This window comes from Haemaphysalis longicornis, unplaced genomic scaffold, assembly GCF_048455015.1.
Source record: "Haemaphysalis longicornis isolate Haplotype H1 unplaced genomic scaffold, Haemaphysalis longicornis Haplotype H1 scaffold_4, whole genome shotgun sequence".
NCBI lineage: Eukaryota > Metazoa > Arthropoda > Arachnida > Ixodida > Ixodidae > Haemaphysalis > Haemaphysalis longicornis.
The window spans coordinates 91,123,932-91,136,456 of record NW_027526361.1 but is presented as its reverse complement, the minus strand read 5'-3'; the positions used below and the strand labels follow the sequence as shown (position 1 = coordinate 91,136,456).

General features: G+C 48.3%; 1 protein-coding gene across 9 annotated transcripts in view; it reads left to right on the top strand.

Moving 5' to 3' along the window:
- The window catches only part of LOC144179063 (uncharacterized), a 367,429-nt gene that overhangs the window by 345,256 nt on the left and 9,648 nt on the right, over positions 1-12,525 (top strand). For 8 of the 9 annotated variants that reach the window (XM_077707253.1, XM_077707254.1, XM_077707255.1 and 5 more), the window contains 5 exons: positions 6,911-7,177; positions 8,971-9,054; positions 9,941-10,117; positions 11,092-11,355; positions 11,457-11,580. In XM_077707253.1, the coding sequence (XP_077563379.1) occupies positions 6,911-7,177; positions 8,971-9,054; positions 9,941-10,117; positions 11,092-11,355; positions 11,457-11,580 (916 nt within the window). Of the gene's footprint in view, positions 1-2,614; positions 2,978-6,910; positions 7,178-8,970; positions 9,055-9,940; positions 10,118-11,091; positions 11,356-11,456; positions 11,581-12,525 lie in introns of those variants that run through there. The other variant, XM_077707261.1, reaches the window with a different exon arrangement.

The window sequence follows — 12,525 nt, the reverse complement described above, 5'->3', positions numbered from 1 at the left end:
CTGACACACTAGCTACGGGCTGAGTCAAGTATCTCACTTGTACCCTCTAGTACGACCATAGGAACGTACTTATGGCGTACCGTATTTTTTCACGCAATCGTACACGCGTGATGATAAATTCAGCCACTTCTAATGTTACCGATCACCAAGTAACTGCCCTCTGGGCTTTCCGAAGCTGCAAAGATTAAAGAAGGCAGGTCACCTGCGGATAACTTCCTCCTTTATGCGGGCGACTTATCGAGCCGGCACGTAGATATCGTATTGAGGTAGGTTGTAACATCTGCATCATTCGTTATTTTTTCTCTTATCTGTAAGGGCGGCTGCCGGCGCGATAAGAAGCAACAATGGGCACCACGCTTGGACGCTCTTCCCTGTGCGTTTCACGGTCACGTATTAGCCTCATGGCGTGAGGGTGATAAGGGTTCTTGCGCCAGAAACAAAGCAAAAGGAAATGCGCACATTGCCGGGATACGCGGATTGAGTCAACCAGGAAAGAAATGGCCAACTTGTGGAGCCCAGCTATCCTTCGATATAGAGGGCCATGCGGAGATATTGCGCTGCATTGCCTCGCCCGCTTCAACGTGCCGTTCTTGAAACACTATGCACCAATTTAGCAGCGTGAGTGACTCCGCGGCGAACTGGCCACAGAAACGTGAACTCTGCTGAACGGAGGCGTCGGAACGAGTGATTCGTCTGCATAGCCGTTTGTGTCAGGCTGACAAGTGCACGCTGCCTGTGTGCAGCAGGGGCGGGGGCACACAACACCCGCCACTGTTATTTATCATTCACGCTGAACACTCGTGGCGTACTACAGAGCGTTGAAAACGTAGGAGTAAGTCTGAAGGCAACCGAAGTCAGTTACCAGCTCATTGTGCAGTTGAAGCTCCTTCTCCCCTCGTCGCCGCCGCCGACCGTCGTTTAAAGGCGACGCGTACATTAGTCCATTTAATCTCCGGAAGTGACGTGATGCCCGTAAGTTACGTCACCACAGGATATTGCAGCAGCTGTGGCCACCAACGGTGTCGTTTCGTGCTATGACGCCACCATCGGGCATCGTCAAAGATATGCGTTAGCGTCCTCACCGGAGTTGGTGACCTACGGCGCCTCGGTGTGACCCCGCCTTCTGCGGGAGAGACGCTGGCATCAACGGTGGATCTGGGAAACGTGATGTGATTGATTGATTGTGGGGTTTAACGCGCCGACGCAACGCAGGCGATGAGGCGCGCCGTAGTGGAGGGCTCCGGATTAATTTTGACCACCTGGGGATCTTTAACGTGCGCCGAAATCTCGTACACACGGGCGTTTTTGCTTTTCGCCTCCATCAGAAAAGCGGCCGCCGAAACGTGATGTGCCGTCTGTGTGACCTTACAAAGCTGAGCCTTTACGGCCTATGACTTTCATTTGCGGGAACAACAAAAACAAATAAGCGCCACTCAGCCGCTAATCTGGGCTCTTAGTCGTGCACGAATGAGGCTCTCCTGCTGATATTGGTGGTAGAGTAATACAGCGATGCGGGCGACTGCAATATCAACTCGTGCCCATTTCCAGAGGGAAATATTAAGTTAAATGTGCAGTGTATACATTGTACATGTTACGTTATGTTGTATTGTTTTTCTTAGTTTTTTAGTCGTGCGCCTGTGCAAGGCCCATTGTCTGCCTGCGGGATCTTGAAGGATTTCGATCGCTAATAGCAGCACTATGTGAAATCTCTACGTTAAGGTTAAATTTTTGATACCTGTTCGAGGTTTCTGAAATTTTGTCCAAAGGTTCCCTCTTAAGCGATGCTGTTGAGCCCTCTTACGATGTACTAAACAGGTGGGCCGAATATATGCTGGTTAGCCTTATACTCTATTAAAAAAAGAAACGCCCGCGGGAACCAAAGTAAACTGAGCACAATTAATTGACATTTCTTTGGAAGAGGACGTCCTCAGGCACGAGTGAAATACAAAAAGTCGGAAAGGTAGCAGCATTGTGAATTTTCCACTCAGTCGACGTCATCCTATCCGCTTAGGATCATTAGCCGCTGTCGTGGGCCGCGCTGCCACGCTTCCCGCATTTTGACAAACTGGCTTTTGCGCTCGTGCACCTTGACGTGGATAAGCAATATGTGCGCGCTGTGTTCTTTTTCTGCTCCCCCTTCTCTCCCTCCCAAATTAAGCCCCAAGACTCGTAGCTGATTTCCCCGACTGACGGCATCAACCCCGATTCGCAGTTCAAACGGCGTAATTCATCCCCTCCCACGAGCGCTTGGCTCGCGAACAACAACGCTCTTTAGCAGCCTTATCAATTTTGTAGCGCGCTTCGGAATACCGGCGTGGCCGTATGGACATTCCATTCGATAATTGCATGTCAGGGCACTCTCGAGTGATACGTTTGAATCCAGGCCACTACTCGGTTCAGGGAGAAGCGAATTTAATTCCCGATGCGGCCGCACAACGTTAATCCGAAACAGTTCACCTTGTCCGCGCGCAAACCAATTACCGCCCATATCACGCTGTATCAGCCGCGCTGCATCTGCGCCTCAACGTATGCACTTTTTTGAGCAGCGTGGTGCATTTCATTCAGTTTATTTTTTTTTTTAATCTCTTAGCCCCGTTCGCCGGTTGTGGGGGGAGGTGGGTGGCAGGTACGGGCTCGGAGCGATGGCCGTGTTGTTTTCTCGCTAAGTGAGCGACGTCGCATTTGACAGCGCTTGTTATACTAAACCTGCTGTCTCTAGGGATTTCATGCGCGGCCTACATCTAAAGTGCTCGCTCGAGCTGCATTCGCAGGTAATGACTCGACGCGCGCATACTATAGCCCGCCGCGCGTGTTTTGCTGTGCTCTTGTCAAGTTGCTCTTGTCTGCTCTTTGCCAAGCAGAAGTTTAGAGCGCCGGTCGTGGTACGGTCTTCGAGTTTCAGGCAGTGGAAACGAGATACAATAGAAAGCTTGGCAAGAAGAAATTCGCGTTCGTTCGGCAGTCCCTGTTTCATATGGTACGTTCGCTTGCATACATTACTGAACGTGCTTTTCCGCTGTTTGTTCCAGCTGATAGCGCTACAACGTTTAAAGAGCAGAAGCATGTCGTATGTGATATGCGTATTCTGCAGCAAGTGATGCCCGAATGACGCGACGTGAACCTGATCACGTGGTTGAAGCACGAAGGCTAAAAAACAATCACCATATATATATTTTTTTGCGGATTTTCAAAGGTGCGATGATAGCACCCGCTGTTAGGAATGGGCATGCCTTCATTTGTCGTGTTCGGGAGGAAAGTGCTACATTTTGTACGTCCAGCTTGACGTTTTCTTTTGATTAATGGTTTACAGTGCGCCAGCTGCCATTCGTTTACGGGCGAGGTAAGGTGACCTGCGACTGCTGCACTCTGACATCAAGAAGGATAAGGTTCAATAGGCTTGATTTCGGAGAACGATTCAGGCCTGGGAAGTACGTAACAGCATTGTTCGCTCATACTATTCGCTGCCCGTACTCGGTGAGTCTTTTAGCACGGCTGTTAATAAGGGCAAACGAGTTTGGTGCTACTCAAAAGCTTCGTCGCGTCTGCGAAAGCAAAAAAAAAAAAGAACAAGAAAACTGTGGAGAGTAGGGGGCGGGGGGGGGGGGGGCGTTAAAAAGTTGCGTAGAGTAAAACAGTATATGATGTCTGACCTGAAAATATCTAGCCCTTTTTATTTAGGATATTCAGTGCTTTTCACCTCTTTGAATGTGGGTGGATGACCAGCGGGGCTCTTTGTAGGTTGTTGGTTGACCACAAAACTCAATCACGCTCAAGTCGCGCCGGGGAATGTTCAGCGGGATTGTAGCCACGCCGACGTTTTGTGTTTTCCGCCTCGCGGTTATAGGGATCCCGAAGGGCATCGCGCTTTCAGTTTGTGTGCGGCCCGATCGTCGTCGGTGGTCTCCGTCCGCCGCATTCTCTCCCGCCGCCGGCCATTCTTGCTTTGTAAGCGGGTTTCACTGCGCAACACGCAATGTGGGAAAGCCAGCTTAAAAAACCTAGTTTACGCCAATCTCTTTAAAGTTGGCTTCACTTGTAAGCACAAATCTACTGCCATGAAAACACATTTGAAGGGCCGGAAGCGAACAGGTGGCCGAAGGGAGGAGGTGTCTCGAAGTGCGCATGAGGGGAGCGGCTATTCTCGGTCTTTACGCTCGCAAAAAAAAGAAAGAAAGAAAGAAAAGAAACACGGAGGAGCTATAACAGCTCCGCCGTAAAAAAAAAAAAGCGGACGACAGGACAAGCGCTTGCCTTTGTCGTTGTGCGCTTTGTGCTAAAATCCTTTAAAAACAATGAACCACCAATGTGTTTTACTTTATTACCTTTATTACTGCGTAAAGCGAAGATGTCCCATTAACGGGAACAGACTATCGTTACTCAACTTGCAATTTTGTTTTTTGTTTAGCAGGCCCCCATTCATTTAATACAATGTTGCATCTTTGAATGCCCAAAAAATGCCACGCTGTTCTTAACCGCCGCAACGGGGGAAAAGAATTAATTTCCGGAAGAAGAAATGGTGGGAGAGGTGTTTTGTTGTTGTTGTTCGCTGCAGCTGCCGAGTTTGTTAGTTGTGCACATTTTGTGCACACTACACCGCGTAACGCAGGGGATGCGTACTTTTGTGCCAGTTTCGAGACGTAGACTATAGGCGGAGGTGTCAACATCTCCTGGGGGGAATTTCATTTTACTCGTTACTGATGCAAGGCGTGCCGTATCCGATCCTTGTGCGGGACGTAAAGCGTAACACTAGAGGTACTCACGTAAACCAAAAATCTCTGATAATTAGCCAGGGTACCCAGTGCTTCAAGCAATAACAGAGGACGGGGCGAGCAGCTGCACTACTCCAAGAAAAAAAAAAATGGGGCACAGCCGTGATCTATCGGACAAATTACAACTCCGTGAATACGTCCTCCTGTTGCGCTTGCCACTCTGGGCTACGTTGCATGATGAAAGCACCGGGAATTGTCATCGCTGTTCTCTCACGGGGGCGGCAGATACATGGAACGCATATGTACAGCCGGCTTATCCGAGTCTGTTAACAGATTGCCGGCTAGCAGAAACTAATGCGATCGAGCGATTAGGTGCGGCCTTCTCGCGCCGGAGGATTCGAGGTTCGCGCGAGGCGATTAAGAATGTCCCGAGGACGAGCGACAGGCGCCGGCTTGCACGCCAATGCGGGGGGCGTACATTGCGCGACTTGCAGACACTTGCCGCCATAGTGACTGCGCGCACGCCAGCATTCAGGGACAACCCGAGCTCGAGTTTTGCCTGTCGAGCAGGGCATAGAAAATGGCCATTACGCTTCCATATTTCTCTCTTTGCGTGAGTGAGTGAAGGTTCGAAAAATTACTATTGTACGATTGATTGATTGATTGATTGATTGATTGATTGATTGATTGATTGATTGATGCGTTGTTGTGAGACGTGATCACGCGCTTCGCGCAGGCTCTGCCTGTGGAGCACGCAAAGGAGATCGGAAGAATATGAAGTGACAATTTTGAACAATACAATCTGAGGGGCTGGGCGGTGTGGCATGATTAGAAGAAAATGTTCAAACGATAGGGACAAACTGAGAGAAAAAAACTCAAAGCCTCAACGCTGCTTAGTGTCTTTTCTTTATGCTCGTCCCGAAGGCACTGTAAGTCTTACTGGAAATTCACCCTCAATGACCTCGGTGTCGACACGAACGGTGCGAAAACTAGTACAAGCAATATTGCGTGTCCCATGGAAGGCCCGATGCGAAGCGAAGGGTAGTCAGCGCAGACTAAAACGGGGCGAGAAGAGTATGGACGACACGAGCTCTGGTGTCGTCCATACTCTTCTTGTCCCGTTTTCGTCTGCGCTGACCATCATGAACGCACTCCAACTCGCCCCTATTGAACCAAGGCATGTCATCTGTGTATGGTATGAATAATCAACAAATGTTAATTAATGATCGGCTAGTGATCGATAGTAATGATTAGTGAGGTGAGATTAAGGTGGATTAAATAGGGTAATCTAGAGTGGCTGCTGTGTCGACAAGTGAAAGTGTATGTAAACGGTATACCCGTTACAATAGTACGCCACGCTTTCGCCTTCAAAGCACGTAGACAGACTTGGGTGCCGCGAATGTTTTGTGTTTTTATGGGTCACTAGTTTGTGTGGTTGGCTGCCACCGACAAAAGCTATCTTCATTGAACACGATTGAGGAACTATTCATGCCTCTGGTGCCGTTTGATGGCGCTGCTTGAATGCTAGCACCCTTAACTCTATGCTAGCATGTAGTTAACACGCTGTGGCTCTTCCCGGATTTATCCGGACTTACCGCGGACTGTCCGAAATACAATACGGCATTTTGAACAGGAAAGCTGTTCTTGGTCTATGCGTTCTTGGCACCAGGCGTGGTAACGCGGGCGCAGCAATGTGGAGAGGGCATAGCGTAGCGAGGGGGAGAGCAAGCACACGTGCAGCGTAGTGGGGCGCCAAGCGCAGGTGGGCGGAGCCAAGGACAAGAGGAGAGGAACTGGTAAATTGGAGAGCGCGCGTCCTGCAGATGATTCGGAGGAGCGCGCATATTTGGACGAGTGCGCTCGGCGGTCGTTTCTCGAATGTTTGAAAAATGGGTAAAGTCGCCCGCTCTCCGGAAGGAGAATCCGGCAGTCTGGAGCGCCAGCGAGAGTTGGCGCGCGAACGGGAATCGATCTGCCGGCTTTGAGAAGTTCTGAGAGCTTAGCCTTGCGATTAGGGAACGCCAGGCGGATTCACTGTTAATGTCAGCGTTCGCGACGTTAATTCAGTGACGCTGGGGTAACGAGAGCCCTTAGACTATCCGCCTTGACGATCACTTCCGGATGACGTCACTGCAGACGTTGTGCAGCGGCGGGAGGTTTGAAAGTTCGCCGACGCCACTGGATTGTTGCCCCGTGCGCAGATCAAAAAGTCAGCGCGGTCGGGGGGCCTGTTCCACGAGATGGACGACGAGCAGCTGGAAGCGAAGATGGCGCCGGGCGGCCTCCTCGGCAAGGCGTCGGCGTCGGCGGCGGCCAACGGCCAGGCGGCGGGGGGACCCATGGCCGGACTGCTGGCGGCGGCCACCTCGACCCCGACGCCCTCTCTGCCCCCGTCCGCGCTCGTGACCACCACGGCGGCCGCGGCCCTGGCCGCGGCAGCCGCCGCCGGACAGCTGTCGCTCAACCAGGTGCGGGGGCCCCGTGGGCAATAAATCGGCAATTTTGACAGGACCTTCGACCAAACTTGTGGCAGCGGGAAAAATTGACAGCGCGAGAACGCTGCAGGGGGGAGGCTGCCGTAGTTTTTTGATGCGTTAGCATTGTAAAGCTACTTCCCCCTAAGATCTGTCCGTTCGCAGCGCGTGACACAAGTCATCCGGAATACATAAGCCATTCAGAATATTAAATACAGTGTTATTTTTGTTATCTTAATAAATATTTCTGCTAATTACTGCAATGGAATTGACTTATTAATAAAACACACTGATCATATTAGTTTATCAAAATACCATTTAATTGGAGAACCAAGGCCTCAGGCCTTCAAAGGCAAGCGTGTGTACAGGGTATGTGTGAAGATGCTCCCCGGAAAGAACGCTCACACGCTATCTGAAATTCTCACTCAGGAGCTTCTACAGAATTTTTCTTTGAACAAGAAAAATTCAGATATAGTCAGAAGATTTCAGATATATAGATTCGGTGGAAATAGCAATGGAGTGCTCGCCGGTACAATAATGCATAAAAGGGATGGCACATGTGATGATGTGTCTTGTTAAAGGGGCCATGAAGACAAAATGCAAGTTTGGTTCATTCGAAAGGTTGCTTCTTGAGAATAACACTGACACCTCACTTAACCCAAACTTCACTAAAATAAGCGATATAACATGGAAAACAGAGAACAGGCATGTGACACCGTAGCTACTTTTCCAGACACTGACCTTATGACATTGCAATGCCTGGGGCCGGCAAAATTCAGTGCAAATGAACAGAGATTATAAGCATACAGAACGACTTATTTCAGCTTAAATTTAGTGCGAATCTGTTTTATAGCAGTCAGAATGGTGGGGAAAACAGTCGAAGTTACGAATGAACCCATAAACATTAAAGCACCAGTGCGTATGGCCTGCTCTATACTGGCTGAAGCTGCAAAGCCGTCGGGTGCGTTGGGCCTGTCTGACACGACACTGGCCAACTAGTGTAAGCAACATCGCCACTTTTGCGACCCTGTTTGTCGAGGATACCCATTCTTTCACAAACAGTTACTATTAAACGCAACAAAAGTAGGCCACGTACGAACCCTTCAAAAACAGACCAACTGCGCAAACAGCATTCTCTGAACAGTATTCCAGCACCACCTATGAAGGCGGACAGTAAACAAAAGGCCACAAAAGACACCTCACGCCGTTCACAGCAGCCTTAGTCAAACATACTAACTTCTGTTTCAAGTACCTATCCCCTGAACACATCCCCACTGATGTCATGAAACAGACGATTCACCAGGAGAATTAAAATTCTGACTTAAAATGTTTAATTTCTCAGTGAATAAAGCATTGTTTGCTGCCGGGCAAGCACTTGGGGCACTATAAAACACCAAATCTTTAGAATAAAACGAGCTTGTATTTTGTAATCCCCCCCAGATCGAGACGCTTCCACAGGAACAAGGGAAAGGGGACACCAGACTGGGTCTGTGACTGAGGTTATAAATTGTGTTAGTTTCATTCTTGAAGTTGCTGTGGAGGCTAATTGACTGTTTGTTTTCCTTACTAATGACAGGAGACTTGTGATAACGCCTAGTTATTTCTGGATGTGTTCAGTTTTAAATGCCCATTATTTGGTTCCTCCCTACTCCTCATGGGTACCCTCTGCATTGTTTGCTTGCCCTTGGAAAAAATATGGCAAACTCCCAAAGATACACTTCGATCACCTCTTTGAGTGTGTGGGGGGTTTTCTTATTGCACTCTAACTGTACTCGTCTGTTTTGCAGCTGATGGTAGCTGGAGCCCAGGGCACACAGCCCAACCTCCTAATGCAGGCTGGATTGGCTCAGCAGTTGCAGCATGTCGGCAAAGTAAGCAAGTGCCGCTTTGCAGTTTGATAAGCATGCATTGAGGGGACAACCGTTTGCCCGCGCCTGTTCCCATTCCTGTTTTATGCAAGCCGATAACTCAAAAGGCTCAAGCAAGCTCTTAAAGTGGAAGCTTTCTTAGTGGGTCTAATGGCTTCCTGTCGGAAAATCGATGCATTTCTCATGACTGGTTGGCTGACCGAAAAGCTCCGATGAGACTGTGGCAAGTGCAAATGCAACCCATGCTTTGAAGATACTGAGGTGGTGTATCAACACAAAGGTCAGCTCACCCGCGAGGTTGTGGAGTCGTTTCATATCATTGAAAAACAGCAGATGTATTAGCAAACCCTCTTTAAAGACTTGCTGATAGGGAGGTTGACTTTCTAGCCAGGGCAGTGTGAATGTGCACGCACATGTGCAGCTTGTGTTTTCTTTCTTATGTTTTTTTTTGCTATCAGTATACGCAAAATAAATGCGCTATATGCTAATCTTCTTAAGATACATGGTGCGTGCGTGAAAGAGGGATTTCATTGTGTCAGAACAGTTACATGAAAATCGTGAAAAACGAAAGGTTTCAGACAAGACATCAATCTTGCGTCAATCATGAAGAAGGAGTGCATTGGTATTCCTTTATTTCATAAACCACATATTGGCACACATTTAGGTCATTTGTATAAAATTGTGTCGCATTGGTTCATTCAGCGTTTGCGATTTGTGTCTTTGAAAACTTGACGATCGATTGGACACACTTTCCGTGAAGGTTGGGCACACCTTTAGAGAAGGTTGTGACACATTTTCGATGCAGTTTTGATGTGTGAAAGCTTTCGTGCTTCTCTCAACTTCCTTTTGCAAGGGATGGTAAAGCGTTTTTTACCCCCTGCTTCCACAGTTGCCGACAGCCTCTGGTCTTCCCGGGCTTCCAGTCAGCAGCCAGGAGCTCCATCATCTACAACAGCAACTCCAGCAGCATCAGCAAAACTTTCAAAATCAAATGGGGCAATTTGTGTTTTTGCAGCCGGGACAGCTGCCAGCAAATGTACAAGCGCAACTCTTTCTGCAGAACCAGGTAAGTGAAGCGCTGCTGTCTCGTCCACTAGGGTATTTCGCAAGTTTTCAGTCCTCGCTCACAGCCTCCATTTCCAGTTTTGCAAAATGCTTGCAGCTTTTGTCATCGCTTTCCCAATGTCACTGAGCAGGTAGCCCTTGTGAGCTGGAATTATTGAATTTGAATGATCTGCACTGACTAGTTTACTTTAAGCATTTTTAACGGAAGTGGGTTTTCATTTTTGTGCTCTGAAAAATTTTCGCTGCCTGATCTTAAGCCCACACACATTCAACACAACCATGAGAGAATCGTTTCTGTATTGGGGTTCATCTCTTCCAACTATTTTTTCATGTGGAGGTACAGTGCGTGATGCTTCCATTGCAGAGGAAGTTGCATTTGAGAGCAATATTTTAAACTATCTGCTTCCTAAACATTTTTTATATGCCCGAGACATTTCACCTGTTTGTTCCCAGCAATCGGGGACATGCCAACACACCTATTTCAGGGGCACGTGGGCTTGCAATAATCCACTGAGATAACGTGCCTATTCAGGATATGAAAATGCTGTATTAGTGGCAAGTGCCTCATACATAGGGACCATGTTTTCATGTCCAAATGTTTTCAAATTAGCTGCTTACAAGTGATGATTATAAAGTGTTTGAAAGCCCTGTGTGTCTGCTTCAATGAGGAAAGCAGAGCTGCAACTACGTATTGCACCCCTTTCAAGTCAACATCTAACCCTAGGTGCATTGAAAGTACGCGAAAAAAGCTCCTTTTGCTCGGGCTCCTTGATTCACAGACTCGTACTCATGTCGGATAATTCGTAAGTAGTCAGGATTCTCCACGTCATATATGTAAAAAATGAATGCTGGATTGCTTTTTACGGAGTCCGACACTGATAACGGAAGAGCCCCACCCTGAGAGTGCGAGGCTCATCTTTTCGAAGATTTCTGTGGTGGTCCCCATGTAACGGCGTCGTGCACACGTGCCTGCAGGGTCTCCTCCAGCAGGGCCTGATGCAGCAGAGCCTGCAGAGCCTGCAGCTGCAGGCCAGCCAGGCACTGCCCCCCGGGGTGCTCTCGTCGCAGGCGGCAGCGGCCACGGTGGCTGCCGCTGCCGCCGCCGCTCAGCAGCAGCTGCACCAGCTGCAGCAGCACCAGCAGCAACAGCAGCAGCAGCAGCAGCAGCACCAGCAGCAACAGGAGCACAGCCGGGCACTGCACCAGTCGCCACACAACATGGCTCACATTCAGCACAAGGTGCGTCCCACTGCTGCTGCTGTTCCTCGTGTCTTCCTTTGTCGATGCTCAAACAGGTCGGGCTCTGTTCTCATGCTGTTTCTCTTGCCATCGCCTTGCAGCAAGCGCCGACAGGTCCTCACCAAGTCAAATCGAGACCAGCGGAGCCAAGTCCAGAGGAAATGACGGACTTGGAAGAGCTCGAGCAGTTTGCCAAAACGTTCAAGCAAAGGCGGATCAAGCTCGGTATGTTGCTGGGCATAACTGATGCCTTTACGACCTAACAAGTGTTTCTAGCATAGTGTAAATTTAATGGTCGATACTAATAAGATGTGAAAATCGTAGGCCTGTAGGTAATTGTGGTATGTATATCCAACCTTGGTATATAAGACAAAATACGAGTTTGTTTTATTTGAAAGATTTGGGGTTTTTATAGTGCCCTTAGCACTTGTCCAGCACCAAACGATGCTTCATTCCCTGAGAAATTAAACAGTTTAACCCAAAATTTCAATTCTCCCACTGCATCGTATGTTTCATGATGTCAGCGAATTCATATTGTGGGCAGATACCTAAAACAAAAGTTAGTATGTTGACTGAGGCTGCCGCTATTGGTAGAACCCATTTTTTGTTACTTTGGCTACCTTCCACCTCCTTAGATGGCGCCGCAATACTATTCAGGACCACTGTCTGCACTCTGTTTGCTTGTGACCAAACTTGTACCTGACGTATTTTCATAACTGTTGATATTAATCATTTTGTAAAACATTTTTTATGGCTCAACACACAGGGTCTTGTAAGTGGCAGTGTCGTTGGTCACTTATTCCAGTTGGCCATTGTCGTGTGTTTCGATGTTTACGTGCGCATCGGTAACTTTCATTGTGTACCCCACCATTCTCAGTGATGTGAAAAGAGTATGCACTAAACCAAAGCTAAAATAGCTGGATGAAATTCCTCTTTAATTTGCTTTGGATTTTGTCGGCCTCATCCAATCGCAATGAGCTGGCCGTAATACGACCTAAGTTCAGTATGGCAAAGTAGGTGGTGAGTTTTATGCCTATTCTCTGTTCTTCTCATTACATAGCTTATTTGAGTTGGCATCAAAATTTACATAGCTTATAGTTAGCGTCAAAAGTGGTGTCGAGGTTATTCTAACGAGGCAATCTTATGAATGAATCAAGCTTGCATTTTGTC